The sequence below is a fragment of the Panthera onca genome, chromosome F1 (assembly GCF_046562875.1).
Source record: "Panthera onca isolate mPanOnc1 chromosome F1, mPanOnc1 haplotype 2, whole genome shotgun sequence".
NCBI lineage: Eukaryota > Metazoa > Chordata > Mammalia > Carnivora > Felidae > Panthera > Panthera onca.
In genome coordinates, this window is record NC_138355.1 from 68,933,468 (window position 1) to 68,961,441 (window position 27,974).

The 27,974-nt window shown below is 58.8% G+C and overlaps 1 protein-coding gene across 2 annotated transcripts in view; it reads right to left on the reverse strand.

Moving 5' to 3' along the window:
- Nucleotides 1–21,614, reverse strand: part of KIRREL1 (kirre like nephrin family adhesion molecule 1) — a 99,643-nt gene extending 78,029 nt beyond the window's left edge. For both annotated transcript variants that reach the window (XM_060644593.3, XM_060644592.3), the window contains exon 1: nt 21,263–21,614. In XM_060644593.3, coding sequence (XP_060500576.2) covers nt 21,263–21,314 — 52 coding nt within the window. In that variant the 5' untranslated portion in view covers nt 21,315–21,614. The remainder of the gene's footprint in view (nt 1–21,262) is intronic.
- Between the last annotated feature and the right edge of the window lie 6,360 nt (nt 21,615–27,974).

Genomic DNA, 27,974 nt, shown 5'->3' on the forward strand with positions numbered 1-27,974 from the left:
TTTGTTACTTAAAATAGCAGCTGACGTTTTAGTAGCTGCTCACTTATTATTTGCTGGACACTATGCTGTATGTTTTATGTATCTTAACTCAATTGATTTACTTATTGCATAAAAGATTCGAGGCAAAGTACGTGCACATTTCGTCCATGACATAAACAATAAATTTCAAGGGGCGCCTGGGTGGCTCAGTCGGTTAAGCATCCGACTTCAGCTCAGGTCATGATCTCGCGGTTTGTGAGTTCAAGCCGCGCGTCGGGCTCTGTGCTGACAGCTGGGAACCTGGAGCCTGCTTCTGATTCTGTGTCTCCCTCTCTCTCTCCCCTCCCCCACTCTCTCTCTCTCTCTTTGTCTCAAAAATAAATAAACGTTGAAATTAAAAAAAAAAAACAATAAATTTTGATAAGAAAGCCGACATTGGGTGAGGTGGGGGTGACTGGGCAAGCAGGGAAAGAGAATAAGGACTGGAGAAGTAAATCGAGATGGGGCTAAAGTTAATATAGTCGATACATGCCACAAGCTCTTCCATGCTTCATCAGAGACCAATTGCAAGGCTAGCCTTGAGCTTCCAAGCAGCAAGTGCAAAAAGGAAAAATTCAAAATCAGCGACACAATGTACAGTATCCATAAAATAAAAACCATCTGACGGCTTAGGAAAAGCACCGCTACAGAACTTTCTCCAAGGATCCTCACATAACGAATACTGCGATGTGTTGAACCATAACCTGGGCAACATCCCTACCATAAATACAATATGCTCAAGGGTTACTCCTTAGAACATTCTTCAGTGCATGCCGGTGACACGGGGCCAAATGCTCAGCTCAGTGAAGGCAATTCTTCAGAGCCATTTGGTCTCGGTTTATCACTCTCCAAGGGTCTGGTGCAATCTAAGGATAAAATTTAGGGTATCTGGAGGCAAGGACCGGAAGTGGGTCATAACAGCGGGAAGGAGGGCTGCAGACAGGAGACGGGACTCTTCCGACGTAGCTATTCGGGCCTTCAGTTCGAGTGGCTTCTATGGATGAGGGAGGAGAGACTGCCGCCTGCTCTCAGAGTCACCATGTCTTGGGAGGCAGAACTGAGGATTATCGTCCCAAGGAGGTGGGGCAAGGGGCCAGCCAGCTGTTGTGATGTCTGGGGTGGGGGGTGAGGTGACTGAGTGAAACTGACTTAAAACATACAAAAGTACTTTGTCATTAAAAAAAAAAAAAATGGCTGCAGAGCACACCTAACCCCCAAACACCAGCTCAGCTCTCAGCCATCCTGAGGCCTGGGAAGACTAAGTCCTGCTGGAGAAGCCCTAAGAAGCATTCAGGTCAGCAGCTCCAGCAAAGCTCCCAGCTAGGACGTACCCCCCTTCTGGAGGAAGAGCCCCGGGGGACCCCAGCACCTCAGACCTGGAGGGCGAGGGTCAACACAGAGGTCAGCCTGCACCCTTTACCCTCGAGGTCACCAGAGGGAAGAAAGCCCACACCTTAGGTGTCATATCCATCTAGTGACCCAGAAATTCTTCCGTGGATCTGACCCAAGTCCCTCCTGTTTCCCCTACGAGACTGTACTTTCCTGACAGTCGAGAAAGCCTGTCCAGCCTCATCTGGGGCCGGACCGAGAAGGGCAGCCCCCTGCCAGAGGGGAGGAGGCTGGGGGGCGGAGCCCCTCGAGTAAGGGAGGACTAGGCTCCGAGGGAGGACAGACACCGGGTGGAGAAGGGAGAGCAGGGCGGGCTGGAGTCTCGGGCGAGTCCCCCGACAATGGGCAGGAGTCTGGAACCTGCAGCCTGTTACTTAATTATCTCTGAATGGTTTTTGTTCCTGGCTTTAAACATTTACCCCTATTGGGTTTTCTCGGCTTCACCAGGCCTCTATCTCCTTTTCTTTGCGGTTGCCATGGCAACGACTCCAGGCGTACAACCGCTCTCTGATTTTAAATAAAAGTTGAGGTTTCTCTCTCTCTTCCCTCCCCCTCCTCCCTCCCCTTTCTCTCCTGGATGGATGAGGTTTCTCTCTCATCCCCGCCCTCCCCTTCACCTTCCTCTGCCCTGCGCCCTCCACCCAGCTGCTTCCTTATCATTACCTCTTCCCTCATTTCCTCCTTCCACCTGTCTCCTCCCTAAGCCCTCCCTGGACCCCCGGGCTCCAGGTGGAGGTTGGAGGGTGTCTGGGGACGTGGGGATCTGGGAGCAGTCCCAGAGAAGTGTCCCCAGTCCTCTCTGGGCCTCCGTGAGCAGTGGGTCCCCGATCTCATCACCCCTCCTCCCAGAAGGGGCCTCCTGGTGTGTGCAGGGGGGAGTGGAGAGGGAGGCGTGTGTTGGGCAGGGGCAGGAACCGCACTGCCCTGTCTGCTCGGGGCAGTGGGTCACCTTCCTTCCTGAGTCCCGGTTTTCACTGCTAACTCAAATCCTCAGTTTTCAAACCTGAGAAGTCTCAGCAGTTACGGGGGTGGGGGAGGGGGAGCGGGGTGCTGGGACACCTGAGACCCGGTCAGTCCTGCCGCCCGGCACCACCGTCCGTCCGGCACCGTGGGCTGTCATCGGCTGTGGCCGAGACACTGCGGTGCTTCTGGAGGAAGCCAGGAGCTCTGGCCACTCCCTGCTAGGGGGCTGCCCGGGTGGCTCTCCCATCACCTGCTGCCCCCTCACTAGCCCCAATCCTGGATAAACAGGCAGGCTGTGGCTGGGGGTGGGGGGGACGACACCTAATCATCTCTGCGGTGGGCGGGGGACCGAACACTTTCCTTCCCCCTGGGTGACAGACAGCAGCCCCTCTCTTCGCTGTCCGGGCTGTGGGTCAAAGGCAAACATCTGGGCGAAGGCAGGCGAGTGGCGTTTTAGAACCAGCTACGGCTCCAAGCAGAGAGGCCGGACCTCCAGGTCTATCCTATCCAGCTCTTCCTCCAACCAGCTCCGTGCTTCCCAAGTGCAGTGAGTTTAATTTTTTTTTTTAATGTTTAATTTTTTTTGAGAGCAAGAGAGAGAGTGTGAGTGGGGAGGGGCAAAGAGAGGGAGACACAGAATCCGAGGCAGGCTCCAGGCTCTGAGCCATCAGCACAGAGCCCGACGCGGGGCTCGAACCCGCGAACCGTGAGATCATGACCTGAGCCGAAGTCTGGCGCTTAACCGAGCCACCCAGGCGCCCCCCCAAGGGCGGCGATTTTAGCCCAGGGGACACTTGCAGACATCCAGACGCTTTGTTATTGTCGCACCTGCGGGTGGGGAGCGCCACTGGGGGAACCACAGGTCCTGAGTCTCAGGGTCCTCCTTGCGGATCGGCGGCTGGCACTCTCCCGAGCGCGGGGTGGGGGTACGGGTGCAAGACCAAGGCGGAGTGGGCCCTTCCCCCCCAGGACGTCACATTAACGTGTACTCACAGACAGGGTTTAGGAGCCCTAGGCTACAATCAGGGAAACGGGCGTGTGTGAGGTGACACAGAAAGTCGGGAGGGACCCTGGAATGTGAACGCGGGTCTCCTGACTACTCACCCAGAACGTGAGGATTCGATTTCACAGTAAGAGCTGCCACGCACAGCGTGCTTCAAGCGTCCCGGATACCCCGCCAAGTGTCCCCACGGGGCTGTGACACAGTGTGTGCCACACCCACAAAGCGGGGCGCGCTTCTCCAGGTGGGGTGCCCGGCACAGGATCTCGCTGGGCTCGGACCCGCGAGGGGCCGGGCTCGGACCCGCGAGGGGCCTTGGGCGCCACCGCGTCAGCTCCCGGTCTTACAGCCAAATAAACCCCAGAAAGAGAGACGCGGAAACCCCGGGTCACCCGGCCCCCACCTGAGATCAGCTCCAACTACCCTGGAGCTCCCACTGTTTGCGTCTCCCTGGCGACATGGAGTGAGTGGGGCCCATACGGGAACCACAGTCCCAACACCCAGCGACGGAGGTTGGAGGGCAAGGGGGAGAAACGGCAGGGGGTCAGGAGAGTGGAAAAAGCTGCCTACCGATGGGTTAAGAAATAGAGAACTCAAGCCACCTGGCTGGCTCAGGGTGGAGTGTGTGACTCCAGATCTCCGGGGCCGTGAGTTCAAGCCCCGCGATGAATGTGGAGCCTCCTTAAAATACAAATTAAAGTGGGGCGCCTGGGTGGCGCAGTCGGTTAAGCGTCCGACTTCAGCCAGGTCACGATCTCGCGGTCCGTGAGTTCGAGCCCCGCGTCAGGCTCTGGGCCGATGGCTCGGAGCCTGGAGCCTGTTTCCGATTCTGTGTCTCCCTCTCTCTCTGCCCCTCCCCCGTTCATGCTCTGTCTCTCTCTGTCCCAAAAATAAAATAAAAAAATAAAAAAATAAAAAAAATAAAATAAAAATTAAAGAAAACAAGATAGAGAAGTCAGAATCAGGGGCCTGGGCTGGCGGAGGCGGGGGTGGGGGGTGGAGGGGGTGAGAAGGTGGCCCAGGACCCCAGGCCTCTCACAGGGCAGACCCCGACACGGCCCGGGGGCCCTCCCAGCCTCCCCGCCCCCCTGGAGCCTCTCCGGGGCTCAGCCCATCGCTTCAAATCGGCTCACAGAGGAGGAAAACAGGCCCAGAAGCTTCTCTGAGGGCCCTGACCCTCGCCGCAGAGGAGGCCCAGGCATGACTTATGAAAGAGGCTGGGGTTTGTTATTTGTTATTTTTGTTTTGTTTTTAACAAAACATAATCCAGGGCCTTGGGGAACTTGCACTCTGGCGGAAAACTGAAAGGTCAGTGCTTTAAATGGAGCCTGTGAAATGAGATAAAGGGGAGGTAAGTCAGGAAAGGCCCCTGGAGGAGGGCGCCCTTCGGAACCTCGGATGCGGGGAGGTGAGCAGCCCAGTAGGGGAGGCTGGGGAGGCGGCGGGTCCCAGCGGAGGCTGCTGTCCTGCAGTCCGAGGAGCTGGTTTTCATTTCTCCCTTCCCCCACAGCCGGGCTCCGGTAGGGCTGAGATGATTAAAACCAAAAGAATTTTAAATGTCGGGAACGCACTCCCCCCCCCCCCGCACTCCCCCCCCATGCCTGATGCCGTTTGCCTTTTCCCCTCCACCTCCCTCCCTTCTGCTAACTTCTCCTCCTGGGACAGCTGTTTGCCTCACGTCTTTCTTCTGGCCCAGTTTGCGGGGAGGTTTCCCAGTGCCCCCACCAGACCACTTTGTTTTCACTGGGGGGGGGGGGGGAGCGCGGGGTGGGGTGTCTTGGGCAGAGGGGAGGGAGGAGGGAAGGGTGGAGGGGCCTTGATCTTGCTGGCGAAAGTTCCCAGAAAAAGAAAAGGGAAGAAATAGCTTTCAGGGAAAGAAATCTGCCAAATGTTTATGTTCCCACAAGACTCTGCAAAATCTTTTCATAGACCAAAGCTGAAGTTCAGGGCGAAGCCAGAGCTTGCCCTTCAGACATGCACACCCGAGCACCCACAGCCCTGTTCCGGGGCCTCCCACCCTCCCAGAGCAGCCAGCCAGACCATCCCCACGACAGTGGACGGTGTGTGCATGGGGTGGGGGGTGGGGTCACCCCATGCTTTCCTACCCCAGGTCCAGACCCGGTCCAACAACGGGGACAACGTGTGCTTCCTGCCCCCACCCCCACCCCCAGCTCCACCCTGCTATCTTGGGGGTACCCCAGCTCTGGCCTTCTGAAACCAGTACCCCCCAAAACCAAACTGGAGATCCAGGACCTCACTCAGGAACAATCAGTCCTTTTTGTGAACTCCCACAGCATGGCCAAGAGTTGGAAACCATGCAGCCAGAAAGAATCTTGGGAGATTAACCTTCTGATTTTACAGTAGGAAAGCAGGCCTAGGTCACCGCATAAGGTCACAAACAGGGCTAACCATCCACAGCCAGACTCGCAAGCCAGTGCTCTTTCCATAGTGTCCCCCGCCTGCCCTCCCATACAGACATTCCTATTATAAGGCCCAGGAAGCCAGAGGACTGTCAGAAGTAGCAAGCCAAGGGCGCCCAGGGGGCTCAAAATAAATAATAAAGTAAAAAAAAAAAAAAAAAAAAAAAAAAAAAAACCAGTGGATAGACTTTCCATTAAAAAAGAAGTGACAAGCCATCTGAGACGCGCCACATTTCACCCTTCGGCACAAGGGCTGTGCTGCCCGCAGCAGGCGCGGTGACCGCCTGAGGCCTAGGGGTCTGCCAGGGGGTGGATCGGCCCTGCCTGGAGCTGGACCCCGAGAAGCTCTGAGCTGAAGCAGGCCCCAGCCTGAGCACGCAGCTGATTCGTGGAAAGGAAACCGTCCGGGCCCAGGCCAGCAGGCTTTGCTCAAGAACGCACCCCAGAAGGAGCAGCGGGTTGAAGGTGAAGGAAAGGACCCTCCCCTCCCCTCTCCCCAGTCTGTAAACAAAGCGCCATGTTTCGCGTGGCTCCGCGGCCACAGGCAAGGTGCTGTCGTGTACTACGGCGGTAAGAGGTGTGGGAACACCGGCATCTGCCAAGCACGGTCACATGCCAGGGACGGGGTCTGACGCAGGCCGCCTGTGAGCTTCTCAAAGATGCCCACTCGTCCAAGAAGGAACCGGGACCCAGGTTCTAGGACGACTCCAAGGTCTCACAACTAGCTGAAGGCAGAAAAGGAGAACGGCCCAGTGTCTTTCATTCCAAAGACCAAGCACAGGGTGCCAGGGTCCCAAAGGAAAACTCAACACAGAGGGAAAAACAGACGGATGCTCCCGTCCTCCGTCACCTCCTTGCAGACCTGCAGGAGTCCCGGCCGGACGCACAAAGAGCAGACGCGGATCGTTCCGGAGCTCCGAGTCCAGCCCCCGAGGGGAAACGCCTCTGTGTCTGGAGCCTCTCAATTCCACCTTCAGACGCCGCTCCGCTCTGCTTGTCTGTGGGGTGGAGCCGGGGGAAAGGAGGTGGGCACCCAGGGTGGACACCTCGCACAGCGGCCACCCCCGCTACAGGTGTGAACGTGGCCTGGGCCGATCCCCCCCCACCCGACCAGATGGCTCATCATCGCCGAGTCACCCCCGTGGGCTTGGGCTAAGCCCCAGGCCCCGTGTCCCTGCTCACCTCCAAACCTACACTTCCCGAGACCTGGGTCCTGCTGGGATGGCGACTCTGCTCGACCATCGCCCCCCGGTCGCCTCTCCAGGCCGCTCGATCCCACCCGCGGGGAAGGAACCTCACTTGGGACCACCTCGTGCTCCTCACTCAGCTTTCTGCCCAGCAACCTGTGCATGTGTCCTGCAGAACTCCTCCTCACCCCTACCAAGTTGAACCCTTACCCCACCTCTACCCTACCCTGCCATGCCGTGCCTCACCCCACCCCACCATACCCTGCCTGGCTGCACCTCTACCCACTCCATAACACCCCTACCCCACCCCATCCGACAACACCCCGGTCCCCATTGAACCCCTAACCAACCCCACCGCACCCCTACCCTAACCGACAACACCCCTGCCCCCAATGGAACCCTACCTCACAACACATACCCCTTCCACTCTGGACCCCTACTCTACCCTACCCCACTGCACCCATACCCTACCCCACCCCACAACACCCCTGCCCCCACTGAACCCCTACCCGACCCCTCCGCACCCCTACCCTACCCCACCCGACAACACCCCTCCCCCTCTGGACCCCTACTCTACCCTACCCCACTGCACCCCTACCATACCCTATGCCACAACACCCCAGCACCCACTGAACCCCCTACCCCACACCATGTACCCCTCCCGCACCGCACCCCTACCCTACCCCACAACAGCCCTGTCCCCATTGAACCCCTACTGCACCCCACCGCCGCCCACAACACCCCGTCCCCATTGAACCCCTACCCCACACCACATACCCCTCCTCCTCTGGACCCCTACTCTACCCTACCCCACTGCACCCCTACCCTACCCCACCCCACAACACCCCTGCCCCCATTGAACCCCTACCCCACCCCTACCCCCACTGAACCCCTACCCCACCCCTCCGCACCCCTACCGTACCCCACCCCACAACACCCCTACCCCCATTGAACCCCTACCCCAACCCACCACACCCCTACCCTACCCCACCCAGGGAGGCTGAAGGAGCCAGCCATGCACAGTTCAGGGGGGCTGCGTCGGGGACCAGGTAGGCTGCCCCCAGGGAGCATATGGCCTCCCTGCCCTGGCGGAGCCTCCTCAGGGCCTGGTGCAGGGCTCCAACTGCTCCATGGGGTGCCTGCTGCTGCCCCAGGCCTCATCCCACCCGCTCCCCCCCTTTCTCGGCATGTCTCTCCCCTTCCTCCCACCCCTCTGCTGCCGGCGTGGAGCAGGAGGTTATGAAAATGAGCTGCGTGCCCAGGAGACTGTAATTATCTGCTAAGTGTGAAAGCCAGAGTGATTAATTAAGAGATAATAAAAAGGAAAGGAGGGCGAGAGGGGGCCTTGCGGCTTTGCTTTGATGATAGAACCTGAGGTGAGCCCAGCAATTAGGGGAATCTTTATCGAGAGTTAGCTATAATCCACAAATTATCAAGCGCCAACTGCTCCAGGACCAGGGCACATTTCACTCCTGCCGAGTGACAGACCTGCAGACGGGGAAGGGCAGCAGGAGGAAGAGGCCGGAGCACCGGCCGGGAGGAGCCCGCAGCTGGCTGGCACCCACAGGCCGGCCAGCAGACTGGCCCGTGCCAGGCACACCGGGCTGGCTACCTCGGAAAAGGGCAGCCGCGGCCCCAGCACCAGTGCCCCAGACACCTTGTTCCTGTCCCCCCGGGGGCTCCTCCCCCTGGGGGCCGTGCAGCCCTGTCCACCGGGGAGCAGGGCCCCCTCCCAGGGTGCTGGCTGCCTGTTCCGTGGGTGTGTCAGCGGCCCTCCGGTGTGAATGCTGCAGCGGTCACACCTGACAAGGTGACGCCACAGCTCCCAGCTCCCCCCCAGCCTGCAGCCTGCTAGCCTCTGGCAGGCTCCTCCGAGTCTGGCCCTCCCTCTGCCCCGCCAGAGAACCTTCCTAACTGACCCTCCGGCACCCGTATCTCTGCCTCTTCCCGGCAGACACACAACAGGGTTCAACCCCCCGTTTAGACAATCTTTGTACGTGTTTAGACCCGGGAGATGGGGAGCCTATGTCTCCTACTGTAATTAGTTACCCCGTAGCAGAAACCACGGCTCCTCCCTCAAGTCCAAGTACAGAGCTAAGAGTCTGCACCTGTCAGATATGGCCCAGTATCCCAGGGAGATCTCCAAAGGCAGATCCCGATCCTTCCTTCTCTACCCACAGGGAGTTCCGTAGGGATCCACCCAGGCTAGGCTGGGCCGAGGACGTCCCCGTGTGATGCCGAGAGGAAACCGCTCCCGCTCTGAAGCTACAACAGGTCCTGCCCCGGCCGGGGGGGTGGGGGGGTTACCCCATTTCCCCTCCACACCCCCACTGCAGCAGCAGAGGCCTGGCCCCCCGTGGAGGTAAGGGGGGCCCCAGACCATCAGCTAGAGACAGTGGGAAGGACGCCAGAGCCCCCCCAGGCCCCCAGCTGCTCTGAGCTGCAGAGGGGGGGGGGGGGGGGGGGGGAAACACTAGACAAGTCAGGGCATGGCAGCTCCGGCCCTGATTGGGGACACCGGGAGACCAGCCTTGGTGTTTCCCCGGAAAGCAAATCTGACCCCTGAAGAGACAGCCTGTTCTGGCTCACCAGTGACCTCCCTGGGCTTGCTTCTCCAGCACGAGGAGCCTTCTCTGGAGGTGAGGAGATGAACCTGCCAGGGGAAGACATCATTTATCCACACGGAGAGAATGCTGGGCATTTATTCAGTTACAGCCCCCAGTGAGACAGCTTTCCATGCGGGGGCAGGAAGGCTTCGGGTTAGACGCAGAGAGGTACTTCCCACTTGTCAGGGCCTATTGGCTGTGAAAGTGAGCGAGCACAGAAGGCTACGGCATTTCCTTTCTCCTCCGACAGGTACGGACCCTGAGGTCCAGGTGGAGTCAGGTGAGTCCGACCTGAACAGAGTCTAAACACCTGGTGCTTTCGTAAAGAATCTTCTCTCCGTTTTCACTGCCAACCCAGTTCTCGGTTCCAGGAACACAGGCTGCACGCACCTCTGTGTGCACGGGTAATGGCAGAATGTGTGTGGTTCTGGGGAGAGGGGAGGAGGAAGGAGAATCAGTGCCCATTCCTGCTTCCCCTAGTGGCCGGGATTCCCCAGACATAAGGACTAAGCTTCACCCAGGGAATCAGAACTCTGAAGGCAGAGACAGGTTCTCTCTGCTCCGGCCTGATGATCTCCCTCGACAGCTGGGGCTCTGCACACGGATACGGGCAGGCGGGAAAGAGCGAGTTAGCTCACCATGTTGGCCCAGCCACCACCAGGTCTGCTGAGAAACTGACCTGCCCAGACACAGGGGCCCCCAAACATGCCCCCAGTTAAGCCTACGCACGACCCACCCTGCTTCCCAAATCACACCGCTCGCTCGTGGCCCGATGCTTGAGCCAAAGCCCAAGGTCCCGTTTGGTATCTCTGTCGAACTGTGTCTCCCAAATCTCCACCAAACCAAGAGCTGGATTATGAGAACTTTTTTCGTAGAAGAAAAAAAAAAAAAAATGGAGTGGAGATGACCGACTGACTCTGGCATGGAGGGTTTCCCAACAACACCCCGGCTGCTTGCTTTTCAACTCTGCAGCTGGCAGCGGCTGTCCCGGGCAGACGGGAGGGGGGCTGGGGACCGGTGAGGTGCAGGGAGGGGGCTGGGCAGCTCAGGGAGCCCTGGCGGGCACCACCCCTGTCCTGCCCCACAGCCTGCTTCCCTGAAACAAACCTATGGGAGCTCCTAAATCAATGACCCATCCAGGCTCCGCGATACAACAAAGCAGGCTGACAGGTGAATTCATTCACGTAGGAGGATTCTACTGTCCCTTGCCGCCCAGTAGAACACCGAAGGCCTGTTTCTCCAGGGGAAAGCGTCTTCCAACACCTCCCAAAGCGGTCCCAGGACCGGCAGCACCAGCAGCATCTGGGAGCTCGGTGCCGAGGCAGAAACCCCACCTGCCGCAGACCTTCCAAATCACAAGGCGCCGTGTCCGCACCTTATCAAGATCCCCGGGTGTCCCGCCAGCACGCCCAAGTCTGAGAATCCGTTCTAATACGCTGAGCTGAAACCTGCTAGAGAGACAGGGGTGAAGACGACGGGCTTGCTTCCTGGGCACCGCGTTAGGAGTGCTTTTCCAAGCTTCACGTAGGGCCATCGCCCCATTTCACAGATGCAGAAACTAAGGCTCACAGCTCCGACCCGGGGCGCTTTCCATCACGCTCGGCCACTGCCTCAGAGCTCCCACCGCACTGCGCCCCAGGGACCATCTACCTTAGGAATTTCCGGCATCACGGTTCACCTCCCTCGGCACAGAACCCGGGGACGTCTCTGTATTTGAACTACTCTTGTCCTCTTCACTCTTGTGAGCTGTGAGAAGCAGGCACTGTGCAATATTAATAACTCTCATTTATTGAATAGCTTTTGTGTTCCCCGTTCTGCCCCTTAATACACAGTTCCCTCATTCAGTCCTCACGGCAACCCTCTGAGGTTAGTAGGCACTACTGTACCCATTGCACGGAGGGGCAAACTGAGGCTCCCGGCCGAGTGGCTTGGTCCCGACCACTGGGGCGGCCATCCCCCCTCCGAAGCCCCGGGGCGCTCCAGGGGTCACGCAAGTCTGGGGTTGTGTTGAAAGGGGCCAGTCTCCATGACCTGACCCTGGGCGCACAAACCAAATCCCCTAGATACGGGCGCTGCAGCCTCGCTCTCAATTTTCTGCACAAATGGAGAGCGGCGGTGGTGCAGATAATCCAGAAGTCATTTCAACTTGGCTTTGCAATGCGTTCGATTTTTTTTTTTTTTTTTTGCAAAGTCAGATTTTCCTTTCTAATTATATTTGGCTCAAACTGACATTAAAATGAGCGTGTATTCCCACTGAACCCACCGCCTGGTGAGGGGCGACTCTCCGCGTGCGTGCAGGGTGATAGGCACCAGAGTCCAGGATCCACAGGGGTGAGGAGGGGTGGGTGCGGCGAGCTTATGGAGCAGCAGCCGTGACCCACAAGCGTGCGGGGAGCGCGGGCACCCCGTCCCGTCCCGCCGAGGGCAGCTGGTGGGTTCCCAGGGAGGCTGGGTCGCAGGCGCAGAGCAAGCCAACTGCTCAGGGTTTGGGATTAAAACCCAGGAGTCCCGCTGCCCTGACGAAAGTCCTTCTGGAGGATGAGGGCACCCAGGCGGCGAAAACCTCAACCTTCCCTCAGGGGCTCCACCCTGCCAGCCTGCCCGTCCCTGGGTTTCCATTCCTTTGAAAATGCCTCTCCCCCCGCCCCCACGGCCACCCCACTCCCAGGTCCCTCTCTCTGCCCCCATCTGCCCATCTCAGCTCCTTTCCTAGTAATAACCTCCCAGTTAAGCGAAATCGAATGGGTAGAGCCATGCAAGCATCTCCTGGCTTGACAATGCTGGGTAATGAGCGGGCAGGGCCCCAGGCTGTTCCTGGGAGAATTCGGGAAGGAGGGGGAACAACTCGGCTAAGCTGATTACAAGGACAAAGTTAATTTAGAGATGAGCTCCGCTGGGTGGGGTGGGGGTGGGGAGGAGGAAGCTGAACCCCGGAGGTGAGGAGATTTGGGGAAAGTGGGCTTTAGAGAAACAGCCTTTGTTCCTGGAAATCATAATCCTTGGGAGGGACCTCGGCTCCCTCCTTCAGATTCCTCGGCTCCTTCCATCCGGAGCAGGGGGGCACAATCGGGGATTGTCCAGGGCGCTGCATTCCAGAAGCTCCGAAGCTCCGGGGCCGCAGCCCCTGAGCCTCACATCTGTGGAGGCGGGCTGTCCCCTCCCCCGGCCAGGCTCCCGGCCGCCAGCCCGCGGCCCGCGCTCAGACCTCAGCATTTTTCACATTCCTGCCTCACAACCTTGGTCATATAGTATTGTCACTGTGTTTATCCTGGGACCGGAGAGCCCCAAGGACAGGGACCACACTCCACTTACCTTTCTACCCTGGTGCCTCCTCGAGAGCCAGGCCTGGCCCAGCCATGAAGACAACACTTTGCTTAGCTGCACACAGGCTCCCTCCCCGCTGGTGGGAACCTTCTTCAAAGGTTTCCATTTGATAAAAGGAGCTCAGGGGCTCCCAGAGGTTTGACAATCTCTAGGCTCAGCTCCCAAACACACACACACACACACACACATACACACACACACACACACACACATCTGAGGCCACCAGAGGAAACAGCCTGGGCCTGGCCCTCTGCTGCAAGCAGAAGGGTCCCCCAGACTCGAGACAGGCCCACCGACAGGCACAGGGGGCCCCCTGACACGGCAGGGCGCTGGCCTTGGTTACCTCCACTGAACTCTGCCCCCACGCATCTCTTAAACCTGAGGGCTCTGCTCATCATCTGGGAGGCTCCCCAACTCAGCTCACACATCTGAGACTTCCCAGGCCAGAAGAGGGACTTCCCCCGGGTTTTCTGCTCACTTCTGACTGGTCAAACCCTGATTACCTGTCTACTTCACCTCTTCGTTGAACTGAAGGGGCCGCCCCAGCAGATGAGGAGTCTAAGAGAAGGGGACGATTTGGTGAGGAGTGAGGTAGGGATCATACTTGACGACAGAAGCCCCTGGCCCCACGCTTCTTACAGGACAGTCTCCGGACTAACTTTTCAAGACGTTCCGGGTCCGGCCCTGGTCTGTTCTGGATCACCCTGCCTGTTTCTCCCCAACCCAGACACCCAGCTGCAACCAGCCTCAACGGACCTCGCGCATTCTGCAGCCACACCTTGGCTCCAAAGCTCTGCGGGTCTGGTAATGCTCTCCCTCTTCCTGCCACATCCACATCCTGTCCATCCTTAGACCCACCTCCTCCCTGGATCCCTTCCTGGCCTCGTCTGCCCACGCGGCTCCCCTGCCCCGAACGCTCCAGCTCTGACCTGACCCTGCTCTCCCGGCACCTGGAATCCGGCTGTGTGCACATCTTAGCCTCCTGGAGGGGAGAGACCACATGATGTCACTTTTTTTACATGCTTTTTTTTTTTAACGTTTATTTTTATTTTTGAGAGAGAGAGACAGAGCATGAACAGGGGAGGGGCAGAGAGAGAGGGAGACACAGAATCTGAAACAGGCTCCAGGCTCTGAGCTGTTGGCACAGAGCCCGACGCGGGGCTCGAACTCACGGACCGCGAGATCATGACCCGAGCCGAAGTCGGCCACTTAACCGACTGAGCCACCCAGGCGCCCCTACATGCTTTTATTTATTTTTGCGTGAGAGACAGAGAGCACGAGCAGGGGAGGGCCAGAGAGGGAGACAGAGGATCCGAAGCAGGATCTCCCCTGATGGGGGGCTCAAACTCATGACCCATGAGATCATGCCCTGAGCTGAAATCAAGAGTCAGACGCTTAACTTTGACGGAGCCACCCGGGCGCCCCATGATGTCCGTTTTTAAAAATTTTCCATAATGCCTCCCAGTATGTTTTGGATATAGTAATAAACATTCATTGATTTAAAAAAAATTAATTCTCCCCATTTGATGGAAAAGGAAACTGAGGCCTACTGAAGTGAAGCCATCTGCACTGAAATCCTGATGTGAAACCTCAAGGGCAGGGATAGGGCTTTATTGGTTTGTGACACCGGTGTCTGGCCCACAGTAGGCACAGAACACATTTCTGCTGCGTGAAGGGACAGAGGGCTGACGCACACCTTCCAGCAAGGGTGAGCTTTCACACTGCTGCAGGAGATAAAGGGCACGGAACAAGAGCATCAGACGCCCAGTCCAGAAGAATCTGCATCCCTCACCTGGCGTGGGGTGGGACAGCCTCCTGGGACAGCCCCACCCTGCTGTCCCTTCTCTGTCTCAAAACCAGGCCCAGCTGCCTTCTGGGAGATACCCTAACCACCCCCCCACCCCAACCCACACACACACACTGTCCCAGAGCCAGCCTCCAACCTCCCCCCAACAGGAATGAAGCCTGAGCACGAACAGAATTTGCTAGAGAGGGCTAGAGATTTCCACCCCTGGATTGAAGACCCTTCATTCCGAGGAGGGTGGCTGGCTGCAAGGCCCATTTATTTCAATATGATCCCAATTTTGTTAAATGGACTCAAGGAGAGCAGAGAGGAATGAGGCGGCAGTCCCCCGAGACTACAGAGGTTAATAAAAGTTGGTGGAGAAATTAAATGTGGAGGGAGGGAGAAAGTGGGAGCTCGGGGAGCCCATGGGGTGCGGGGGGTGGGGGGGGGCGAGCGGGAGGGAGAAGAAGCAAACCTTGACATCCGCGATGCCCCGGAGCTAGAGCGGCCTTCGCCCTGGGCGCTCAGAGGACCTAACCGGGGCGGCACAGGCAGGTGTCAGAGCTGGGGGCTGCAGGGTAGAGGGGCTGGAGGCACAGAACCGGAACCGCGGGGTCCTGACACGCTTAACCTTGCTTGGAGCGTGGGCGTCTATCACGGGGGACCCAGAGCACGCCGGACAGACGAGCTGCAGTGCCTTCAAGGACGCGCGTGGTACCCAGAAACGTGGCCACGCCGCACACCAGCGCTCTGCTGGACGGACAGGCCGTGACCACACGCGTCTGGGGGCGAGAGACGGGTCCTTGACACGTGTACGTGGGGGCGGGGTGCGTGCGCGCACGTGCGGACCGGCACACACGGTGGAGGCGGGCCTGCGTCCCCAGACTTGCAAAGCGCTGACCTTCAGGGACCGTTCTCCTGAGAATATTCCCGACCCTACCCCAACTTCCCTGCTGGGGCCCGGGCTCTGTCGTCTCCGACAATCTGCTTAACTTCTTCATGCGTCTATAACACGAGGATACGAAGCTCCCACCTTTAACAGACTGTCGGTGTCAGGTTAGGTGCTAACGCGTACAAAACACAACGTGGGTCTGCCACAGAGGTGAATGGCTTTCTCCCTCACTTGGGGTGAGCCCCGAGCCCCGAGACTGCCTTTTCCTTGGCCTCTCACATTTCAGGATCAAGGACATGGCTACGTCCTTCTCCTCCACTGCTGAACCACCCAGCCCCACACCCCCAGCCGTTTCCAGAGCCCCTAGGAAAACGGGCTGGGGGAGAAACCAAGCAGGAGCAGGGAGATCGGGAAAGGGCCAGGCTTTCTCAGCTCAGGGGGGAACGGAGAGGGATCTCCCTACCCTCAGCTGGAAGGAGCCCCTAGAAATTAGAGAGATGACGGAACTTGCCCCATCTTTCCGTCCGGCCCAACCTCTGCTCATACCAAGTCATTTAAGTTCTCAGTCTGTTTTCTCATCTATCAAATGGAGGAACAAGAACTACCCTGCCCGCATCACAGGCTGGTCATATATCTCTATTAAATGAGATAGTACATGTGAAAACGTTGAAATTGGAAGGCACAACACAAACCCACAGTTAAAGACTCTCGAGGTAGGACAGATGGAAAACCTCCTTCTGACAGAGGGTGCGCACAGCTGTGACCCCCACGGAATAAGACAGGAGAGCCATCAAGGCGGGGCGGGGAGATGGAGAGAGGCCAGCCACCAGGAGAAGCCCGCCCGCCACTGAGGGCAGGAGGAGAGGAGGCCGCCTGTCCCTCTGGGCTGCCCCAGCTCCAAGGGGCCCCCCTGCACTCGTGTGCACGTGCAGGTGCCTGGCAGAGGGACACAAAGAGAGTTTTAATCTGGAATCTAACACCTAAGGTAGGGCCTTGAACACGTTAATTAAACTCAGCTTCAGTTGCTTTATCTCTAAAATGGGGGGGGGGGGGGCGGACATTAACTTCACAAGGCCGTTAAAAGGCAGAAGGGATAATGTGCAAAACACACAGTAGGAATTCAATAAAAGGTAATTTTGATGCTGTGGTGTGGGGTCCACCCCCACAAGCACTTTTCACCCATGCTTGGCCAGGCATCTCGAAGCGGACCGGAACAGGCCACCCCAGACCCCAGCCTCCGTGCCTGCCGGGAAGGGCCTGGCTTGGAGGTGGCCTACCTGGGATCCCACCCTGTGCCCTCGCTCAGTGCTCGGCCCTTGCCTCTGTATGACCCTGGACCTCTCAGGAGTCAGCCTTGCACGGAGCCCCCCAGTGTAGTTCACAGACCTACCTGCAAGGCTGTGCTCAATATTAGAAACAAACACAGGTCTGCAACCCTCTTTATCTGCCAAGTAAAATCCTTTTGAAAAGAGCCACTTATAAACACCATCGTACCATCCAAGAAAAACCATTCAATACCAAAAATTGTGGAAAGACAGAATTTCCGAATGAAGGATTGTTCTTAAAATGTGAATGAGTTTACCTTCATGGGATGCTCATTCTCTTTCCTCTCGAGTTCCCATTCCACTCAGGACCAGGAAAGACCTGTGCCGGTCCAGCCTCTGTCCCTGCGGCCACGTGGGGTCCCTGGACTGGGGCAGGGGCAGGGCGGAGGGTGCAGGCTCTGAGGTCAGTTGGTTCCCACAACTACCAATAAGACACTTAACCTGTTAAACCTCAATTTCTCATCCATGAAGGGGGGATAATTACAGAGCTGACCTCAGGGGTTGCTGCACAGATTAAATTAGATAATGCATAGCAGGTAGTTAGCACAAGGGCTCCGTAAATGATCGCTGTTATTTCTGGCCTCAGAAATGCGGCCACCTCAGCCGAGTGTCCACTCCCCGCTGCCCTCAAGAGCCCTGCATCCTTCTCCCTCGAAGGCCGGCCTCCTGCTCCACTCTGCTTTCTTCCCAGCCCCACAGCTTTCCGAGGTCTCTGGCCAGCTGAGGCTGCGGGTCCCCCTCCTGGGTCGGCCACAGCCCAGTCCTCTCCGGGAGAGGTCCTCGAGGGGGCGCCGAAGGTCAGGACAGGAGCCAGAGCAGCTGGAGGGAGCACAGAGAAGCATAAAGAGGAGCCCGAGGAAGGCACACACAGCCCACCTGCCGGGCACTGCCGTCCCCCTGACGGCTGCCCTCCTGAGCACCTCTGTCTGGGCCAGACGTCGGTCCGCGCCCTGACGCGCACGCACGGCACATTTAACTGCCATCCTGACCCCTCGAGGCGCAGTTTCTGGCCTCGCCTTACCGACGGGCAGAGTGAGGCCCAGAGAAGGCGCATACCTGGTTCAAGCTGACGTGACGCGTCCACCAAGGGGCCGAGCCCGCGACGTAATCACCGTTTCCTACTGCGTCCTTCGGACCCTGACACATGCATCAGACCAATCAATTGATCAGACATTCAAGGGCGCTTACTGAGGGCGGAGCGCTGTGTCAGAGACGAGAGATGGAGGCGAGACGGAGACCTGGTCCCCGAGGGTACGCAGGCCAGAGGAGCTCGCATCAGAGCCCTGGGCTCTCAAGACAAGGGGTGACAGGAGTGTGGCAGACAGCACCGGCTTCCTCGCCCCCACCCCGCCGGAGAACCAACGGCAGGGCAGGACAACCGGGTCAGCGGCCTGGTGACCAGCAGGAGGTGGGAGCGAGGGCCTACAGGCCTCCTCCTCTGGTCCGAGGTTCTCTGGAATCCAGGGTGATGCCAAGCCCAGAGCAGTGGGTTCACAGCCTCCCTTCAGCTCCAAGTGAGTGGAAGGTGGAATCCAATCAAGGTCACAGGGGGGCCTGGCGTCCTGATTTCTGCCTGTCTCCCCACCCTCAGGGCCTGCTCTGGGCTGGGCGGGCAGAAGTGGGGCATCCTGGAGCCTGCGTGCAGCTGTCCCCTCGACAGCGGATTCCCCACTACTGGTCTTTCCAGACTCCTGTTCTCGCCAGGATGGAGCAGCACTGAGGCACTCTTCTCTTTGCTCCTCACCCCCCTGCCAAGGTGGCTGGGGGGCCCTGGGGACCTCTGGGGGCTGGAGGGACTGACTTTCCTCCTACCTCCCCCTCCATCCCCTGGAGGCAGCTCCCGCCCTGAGCCAGCCTGTCAGCCCACATTGCTCTGATTAGCTATAATCTTTCTTTTTCAATTTCTCCTCCCCGAGACTGGGGAGCGAGAAAATCTCCCAGAAAATGAATAAATATTTCAATTTTCGGCGCAATCAGTCTGAGGAGCCGGCACATGATGGAAACGGGGGGAAGGATAATGGTTTTCATTTAGATAAGATACAGAAAATTATTTAGTGAAAAATGAAGATTGATGAAGCCCATTGAAATTCTTTAAAATACGATTTTTATTTCTCTGCCTGGGCTGAGTCTCTCCCTACCCCCCTGCTCCCCCCCCAATATGACTGCCTTCTGCTCCCTTCTCCCCTTTTCCCCACCAGCCTCCCCCCACCCTGCACCCCTCTCCCCCATTCCGTCTCCACCTCCCCTAGTCCCTGACCTGGACCTCTGTCTTTCTAAGGATGGAGGCCAAGGAGAGGTCACCCACCCTGTGAGTATCTCCGTGTCCCCAGGTCCCCGCTCCTTCCCTCCCTGCCAGCCCCCCAGTCCCTCCCCCCAGGAACCGCCAGCCAGCGGTGACTTCCTCTCCCCTCCGTCCATTTTCCCCCTTCCTTTTCTTCGGCATCCCTCCCCCACACAAATACTTTGCACACTCCGTCGGGTCTCGCTTTCAGCCCAGTCGGAGGCTCGGAGGCAGGAGGTGGGAGCTCAGCTCGCCCGACCCTCCCCCTCCCCAGAGGGAGAAAGGCCCACAGCACACCCCTCAGTCTCTGACCGTTTAGTCCCCGATTCAATCCACAAGGCTCTCCTGTTTGCTAACCGCACCTTTTGTTCCTTGAAGCTCATTTTGTTCCGTACTGCTGACATGCCACAGGGCTGCGGGACCGGGGACAGATGCCCGCTTGCCCCCAACACGCGCTGATACTGACCCAGCCGCCCTCCGCCCCCCCCCCCCACCCCCCTAGCAGCCAGCCCAACAAAGTCAGAACTTAAGTCATCTTCCCAACTTTCTGCCAAGTGGCTGCTGGGCCTGCCAGCCTCAGGGCCAGGCCTCCTTCCCCAGCACCGCCTCCCACCCCACTCACACCCAGGATGCACACCCTCCCCCGGGTCTCGGGCTGGTGTTGGGGGGCTTGGGGGCCCTTACTGGGAAGATGAATCAAAACCAGCCCTCCACTAAGTCGGCCAGGCTTTGCCTTGGGAGCTGGGGAGGGGCCTGGTAAGGAGAGGAGGGGTCCAGCACCACATCCCACCCCTAAACACACACACACACACACACACACACACACACACACACACACACACCAGCCCCGGAAGGGAACTGAGAACAGGGCAAAGCCTGAGGGGATTCTGCCCAAGCTGACAGCTGACTTCCCCTCCACCCGAAAAGAGACCACCTCCTCCATGATGTCGTCTGTACATCCCCATAGGTGTCTGCCTATATGAACGTCTGTTCAAGTTTCTTTGTTTGCTGGAGGGCCGGTATCTGTAGAAGGGCTTCAGCGTGTGTGTGGCATGTCCTTGTGAATGCCCGCCTGCACACACGCGGCGTGTCTGGGTGAGTTTTGATGTGTTTGGGTGCATGAATGTGCAAGCCGACACGGGGGAGGAATGTGTGTTCCCCAGGGTGTCAGTGTCTTTGTGTGTGTGTCTGTCTCGGCTTGGGAGATGCTTGTGGGTGTATCTGTCTCAGTAGGTGAGCAGTCTGTCTCCGGGTCTATGACTGGTTTCTGGTGCCTGGGTGTCAGCTCTATTTTTGGCAGGGGGCGGCTAGCTCGGGCAGGATTGACTCTTAGAGTGAGACCCAGGAGGCGAGGGTGCACACCCACAGACCCCGGTGCTGGCTGAAGCCTGGGCCCTGCCGTGCCCCCAACCCCCAGCCTCAAGATACACGACCATTCTCATCTCCCCCAGCCTCTCCCCTGCCAGTTCCAAAGAAGCCCCCCCAACATCAACACTTTCCCGACCCCAAGTGGGACGTGAACCCCCCCCCCAGTGCACCCCCCCCCCCCCGCGGCATTTCCAGCCAACCCAAGCTGCCTTTGGAAGTCGCTCCCCAGCCGGCGCCTCCGCGGGCAGGGGTCCCAGCAGAGCCCCCCCCTTTCCGGCAGCCCTCCCCTCCTCCAGAAGGGGCGGCCCAGGCAGTCTGGAGCCCCCCCTCCCCCCCCCCCCCCCCCGCCACACACACACTCAGGGGCTGATCTGGAGTCGGGATTCCCTTCGCCGCATCTTCGGGAGCCGGGTCCCCAGCTTTCCACGCACCTCCCACCCCAAATCTGAAATCCCACCCTCCTCCTCCTCCCCCCATCCCCCCGCAGGAACCGGGCGTGCGGACTCCGGGCCTCGGCCGGCAGAGGCGGGGAGGCTGCCGGAGGCTCCGGAGGGCGCCGTGCGCGTTCGGGTCCCGCGACGGCCCGACCCCCGCGCCCGCGGCCGGGGACAACTTGGGCGCCTCCGCGGGAAACTCGGGCCCGCGCCCCAGGGGGGCGGGCTGCCTGGCCGGCGGGTCGCCGAGCGCAGGCGGAGGGGCTTACCTTGGGAGAAAGTGTCGGAGAGAGTGAGGATCCAGACGAGGAGGCTGAGCATGCTGCCCGCCGCCCGCCGCGCCGGGGCCCCGAGTTGGCGGCGGAGCGCGGGGCGCGGGCGGGAGGAGGCGGCGGGGCCGGAGCCCGCCCCCGGCCCTGCACACGCGCGTGCACACGCGCACACACACTCGCACGCGCGCACCCCCGCGCGCACCAACTCACTTCCCCGGCCCGCGGCCCCCTCCCTCCCGGCCCCTCCGGCCCGCGCGGTCCCGCCCTCGCCCCGGCCCTCCCGCGCCCGGTGCCGCCGCTCGCCCAGCTCGCGCTCTCCGGGGCTCTTCCGCTCTCCGCTCCTCCGGGCCCTCCCCTCCCCTCCCTCCCTCCCCGCCCCTCCTGACGTCTCCTCCCCCAGCCCTCCCCCAGCCCTCCGGCCCCCGGCGCGCACGCACACCCCTCCCCGGGACGGAGATGCCCGCGGCGCGGGACCCGGGGTGGGGGTGGGGGGGGGGGGGACGCGGGACCGGCCACCGCGCCCCGCCCGTCACACTCACTGGCAGGGGCTCCCCGCTGCCGAGGGGGCGGCCGGGCGAGGACCTGCCCGTGGGCCGGGGGATGGCTTTGATGGGGAGGCCGTGTGCGTGCATGTGTGTGTCTCGGGGGGGCGGGGGGACGCGATGGGCAGGTGGTGGGTCACGGAGTCAAAAAGCACAAAATCCTTGGGGTTTTTTTTTGTTTTTTGTTTTTTGTTTTTTTCTCTTGTTGATCCCACACCCGGAATCTAAGCCCTAGATTCTCCAAATTGGGAATTCTCAAATGGCTAATGAATCCCGGGGTGGGGAGCGAAGCGCTCCTCTCCCCACCTACAAAACCCAGGGCTGGGCACAGCGAGCCGCTTCCCGGGGCCACCTGGAGCGCTGCCCTGGCCTCCCCCGGCACACAGTGGGGCCAGCCTCGGTGTCGCAGCCCGCAGCCGGCCGGGCAGGGGCGCAGGGGCCTCCTGCCTTTGTTCATCCTGGGTGGTACCGTCCAGCGGGAGAAGTAGCCAACTCCACGGCTGGGAAGGGCCACGGGGAGGGCAGCCACGCGAGGATCTCTAAGCACGGAGGAGCTGGGAGATCCTTGGGCTTGAGAGATGCGGGAACTGGGAGGGGAGGGAGCTCCTGGTGAGAGGAACGGGGGGCCTCCCGTAGGCGCCTCCTCTTTCCTATGAGCCCAGCTTGGCGACCAGCTCCCTTCCCAACCCCGACCACAGAGGCTTCTGCTCACAGTGTCGTTGGGGGTGCCTGGACGTCTGGGTCCCGAGAGAGGAGCTGAGGGGAAGCCACAGAAGTTGCACAGGAATTGCACAACTTTAGAGTGCTCTGTTGGTCTAGAGAGCTTTCCACTTCTTTCCGCCAGATTCTCGGTCTCCTGGGTCCCTAAAACTACCCGCCAAGAATTCCGTTTCGGCCCCCTGAACGCAGGCGCGTGGCTCTCCGGTGCCCTCTGCCGGCGCGAGGCGGTTTCTTCCAGGAACCTGACCCCGGGCTGAACGGTCCAGACACATCCGCACACAACTGGAGGGCACAGATACTCAGGCAGAGAGACACGCGAGCTCGTATTCAGAAGCGTATTGTGCACAGACCCAGCGAATCCTTCGTGTGCGCAAAAGCACATATGCACAGGCAAACCCACAGTGTTAATAAAAGCCATACCCAGCCCAAAGAAATAGCGTATAATCGTAAATACATTCAAACGGCCACACACCAATGTGCAGACACATAAGGGCTTTTCGCTTACTCGCTCATTAATCATGCATTCCACAGATATTTCTTTTGTGCCTGCTTGTGTGGCAGTAGGAATTGCAGGCCTTGGAGATACAACCATGACATACACACACACACACACACACACACACACACACACACACAGTCCCTCCCTCATCATGTTCCATTCTGGAGGGGAGGAAGAGGCGGTAGAAAAATACAAAATATAGCAGGTTGTAGTAAATGCTGTGGGAGACCAACAGTAATAAGGAAAAGCTGCTGTGCTGTAGGAAATTGAGGGATTCGGGTATTCAGGCATCTGAGAGGGAAAAAATAGCAGGTAGGTGGTAACAGCTGATGCAAAGGCCCTGAGGTAGAGGTATTCTGGGCGTATCAGTGAGGCTGCCTTTTCTCCTTTTCAGTCTGCATAAAGGTGCAGGAAAGGGAGGCCCCCGGTGGTAGTTATTTAGGGCAATGTTGAGAAGAAAAAGCCCAGAAGTGAGGGAAGAGAATATTCTCAGCTTCTCTTTGCCCACCTTCTCCTGGCTTCTATTCGGGTTTGACGGTGAGCCTCAGCGTGAAGAGGGCCCGAGTTTTCAAAACTTATCTCTTTGTTGCCTCGAAACCCCAGCAGCAGCAGAACCAAATTCGCCCAGCCAAAGCAGTAACGTCACCTGTCTTGCCCAGCCCCTTAACCCTCCTTCCGCCTCTCTCTTCAATCTCAAATCCTGACCAGCTCAGTTCATAGCAAACACGCTTCTCCAGAATCCCCTCCACGTAAGCCATTCGGCATCCCAGATTCCAGTGCTGAAGTCCCCAGCTCCCACCAGTGGCCCTCAGCGCGAGCGGTGACAGAATCTCCTGAGAAGCTTTTTAAACACAGCAGTGCCTTGGCCTCACTTCCAAAGATTGATGGTTCTAGGGTGAAGCCCAAAGCACTGGTATTTTTAAACATCTCCCCAGGTGAATCCAACGGGCAGCCAGGGTTGAGAAGCAATGCCCTCTGCAAGCCGGCGTTCCGCGAGGGCACCTGCCCTACCCTCCAGCATCGCTGCTGATTGACGGTCCTCCATCACCGTCCTCCCCTTCGGCCCCCTACCTTTGTTCCAGTCTCTTCTCTCTGGCACCAGTGTTCACAATTTTAATTAAATTAACTGAGTCTCCTAGAGTCTAATCACATAACTCGCATCAAACTGGGGGCATCCTGGGGCTGAGCCCCCAGTAACAGGCGGATGTTCCCAAAGGCAAAGCCTGTGTCTTTTCCATCAGACTAGACATACCTCCCCAGGACTGCATATCGGCTCCCCCCATCAGGGGCCCCTTGGGGGCAAGGGCTGTGCGTGTCCCCTCAGCCTGCAATTTCCCGAGGGCAAGGAAGAAACTGGGGAGCCCCTCTCCCCAACAGACGGACAGCGCATGGACCGGGAAACCAGCCCGGGAGGATCCTCATCCAGATCTGTCCCTCACTTTCTGTGTGATCTCGGCAGTTTACTTACCTAACCTCCACGTCCTTGGCTTCTTCGTCTGAAAACAGGGATAAGAGCACTTACCACGGAGGGGGTTGGAGGGATTAAGTGAGTCAGTATTTGTGCAGCTCTTAGCGCTAGGCACACAGCGCGAAGGAGACGCTGGCTGTGACTATTTTCTCTGTGGGAGCTCCCAGAGCGGGGACTTTCGAACCTTCCTTCTGCTGGATTGGTGTCTGTCCTCGGACACAGGGCCCTGCCTGGACAGAAGTGTGCCCGCCTGGAGGCGGAGGGAATAACCCCCGAGGACGCACCTTCACCCAGAAAAAGGAGAGAAGCGGCCCAAGGTTATATATGGAGTTAAGAGAAATATTAATAATTTTTTGAGCACAAAAGCAAAAAGTTCAGGGGGTCAGAAAGAGTGAGCAGGAAGGCAATTTATGACCATCCACAGGAGACGCCACCCTGAGAGACAGAAATGAATGCTTTGTCTCAATGAGGGCTGAGGACAGCGAACAATTCTATAAATTGTCCTCTTTCCTCCTAGAAGGGGCGAAGGATGGTGTTCCTGCTGCTTTTGCCAGAGACGCAGAAGAGAGGGGCCGAGATCCTGATTTTCAGCCTGGAAAATAACCTGAGGCCCCAAAGCCAGGGGCCGTCATGTCCGCACCCCTGGCAGAGATTGGAGCCCAGAGCCGCGAGCGCAGCCCCCCTCCTCCTCCAAAACTGCTCCCAGCACAGAGGCTTCTCTGGGTCCCTTCCCCACTTTCCCGCCCTCCGGCCCCAGTGGCTGCATAAACCCTTCCAGGTGTCAGGCCTGGGGTTCGGCTTTCCGGCCGACACAAAGGCCCACTTTCTCCTGTTCTCTTTCTCCGTAGGATGAGATTTGAGAGGTACAAGAATAACAGCAGAGCCCGAGGACAGCCTCACCGGCCGTGGGGAGAGACTCCGATCTGCACCGTGAGGGCAGGAAGAAGGGCCACCTCAGGGGACCCTTGGGGGAGGTGGACAAGGAGGTCAGGCTGGCGGGTGGGGCTAGGGTGTGAGCGGGCACCTGAGGGAGCAGTGCTCCCCTTGAAGCAGGACTAAAGGCCAGACCCAGAAGGGACTGCCTGCTGAGGAGCAATGTCCACGGTATCGAGGGACAGGTCTGAGTGGCTGGGAGCTGCTCCCAGGTGGGGCTCAGAGAGGGTGACCTTGGCAGAGACAGGCTCCCAGGGGTTGTTTCCCGCCCGCCAGCCTCGAGGGCGAGCCCTTGCGCCCCATCCCTTCCCAGCCGTTCAGCCCTTCCCTTCCCGGCCCCTCAGATTGCAGCTCCAACGTGGGGAGACAGTTTGTGCTAAATGGACCGGTTATCTCATGTTAGATGTAATGAGGATTTCATGGCCTGAACTCCCAGGGATCGAAAGACCCCCTGCTTCAAATGAGCAGCCCAGCTGAGACCAGCTCGGGGAAAGGAGAAGGAAGTTCAGGTTCAGGGGTGGGGGCACTGAGCGGGGTGAGGGGGTGTGGGCGCCGAGGAAGGGAGAGCAGGGAAGAGACTAATTAGGAAAAAATGGAAACAGTAACGTGAGCCAGTGACGCAAACACCCAGCCTCAGAACCAGGAGGGCCCCAGACAACAGGGAGTCCAGTCCTCGCTGGAGACTGGTGAGATGCTGAGTCAAGGTCACCAAGCAGGTTCCAGCAGGGCTGGGTCCAGAGCCCAGGCCAGGGTTCACCCCCATGTGTCTCGCTAACTCCCACCTCTGCACCCCAGAACCCTTCCAGATGCTTCATCAGCGGAACCCCCAGCGTCCAGACAGCTCTGGTCTCCCGTCGGTATCTCAAAATGGGAACGAAGGGAGCAGAAGGTGGGTGGTCCCGAGCAGGAAGGGGGGATCCCGCATCTCCCCTGGGCCCTTGGTTTAGCTTGGTGGGGATGCTGGTCCCAAGCCCACAGACCCGGGACCGTTCGCATTCTCCGAGGCTCCTTCAAAGACTTAAACCCCACATCATCACATCCATTTACACAAGACGGGGACAGAGGACGGTGGCTTATGTCCGCACCCGAACTAGAGAGGAGATCATGCCAGCAGCCGGCATCATGGCCCGAAGTTGCAATAAGGTCACCGGACATCGTGGTTGGTTTAGAGTCCGTAGGAATGGAAATCGAAAGGTAAGGCTCACTGTACCCTTATTGGAAGAGGGGCCGTTCACTTAGAGCACGACCCTTAACCATGCCACCGCAGCCCCACACGCCCTGGACAGGCTTGCGAAGGGTTTGGGTCACGACGAGCTCATTCACACACCCGTCTGTTCACCTCACAAACACGTGTCCCGAGCCGACTCTGTGTCCAGCAGGAGGCTAAGCGCTGGGTCGCGGAAATGAGGAAGCCTCACGCCCTTGTTCTCCGGGAGCCGCTCTCGGGGGGGAAAGAGGGACAGGTCATTACAGCTGGGGCAGGAGGTGCCGAGAGAGAAAACCGTCCCCGGTTTTCACCAGTGCGGACCGGGAGCAACGGAACATGCCTTGGAGGCACCGCAAGTTTCCTGGAGTTGAGAGCTGGGAATCCCCAGGCAAAGTCAGAGGTGTGGCCCAAGACCCTTCTCGTCTCCAGGCCTCAGTTTCCTGCCACAGCCGACACACCCATGACACTGTGGCGCTTTGGCCTTTCAGAAGGAGTCGGGGGCCGTTCCCTGGAGGGGTTCCCTCGGGGCGGGCGGTGCGGTCTGTTTGAGCGTGTTCCCACTGGCTTCCCAGCTTCGCCTCCCAGGCAGGGTCTGGCTGCTGGCTTTGGTGGCATTTCCTAAGTGGACAGATAGAGGATGTCGATTTGATGTCCCTCCAGTGCCTCTCTTCCACTCTCCAAGACACAGCCAACAGTGGGGCCCTGGGATCGTGCCCACCCTTTGGGCCACGGCAGGCTTGCCTCCTCCTGCAGCCCTCCCTCCCGACCCCCACCTTCGTCCAGCCCCATCCCTAAGTCCTCTCCACCTAGAGCCCAAGTCTAGGCTTTGGGAAGAGCCCTAGGAGAACACAAGTCCAGAGGAAAATGTTGCCCCCCCCTCCCCGGCCTCCCATGAAAAAGAACCAACAGCAGAAACCTGGCTCCTCCTTCAGGGTCCTCCTTCCAAGGATGTCACCAGGAGGACGGTGGCTGCCGGGGGACCAGGGAGGGGGAGGGAACGCAGTAGTCAAAAGTATGAAGTTTCCTTTACACAAAAGCAGTAAGTCCTAGAGGCCCCGGAGGACCGGGGACAGGTGTCGCATCCCACCCGGACCTAACAGCACGGTGTCGTGTCCTCTTCATAAGCATTTGCTCAGAGCACATCTTAGCTCAAGGGTCCTTATCACAAAATAAAACAATGATAAACGAAGGGGGTGGGAGGAAACTCCTGGAGGTGATGCGAAAGTTTCTGGCATCGACTGCGGAGACGCTTTCGTGGATGCACGCTCGTCTCCAAACTCACCAGGCGGCAGGCACTAAATGCGCACAGCCTCTTGTGGGTCGGTCACACCTCAGCATCA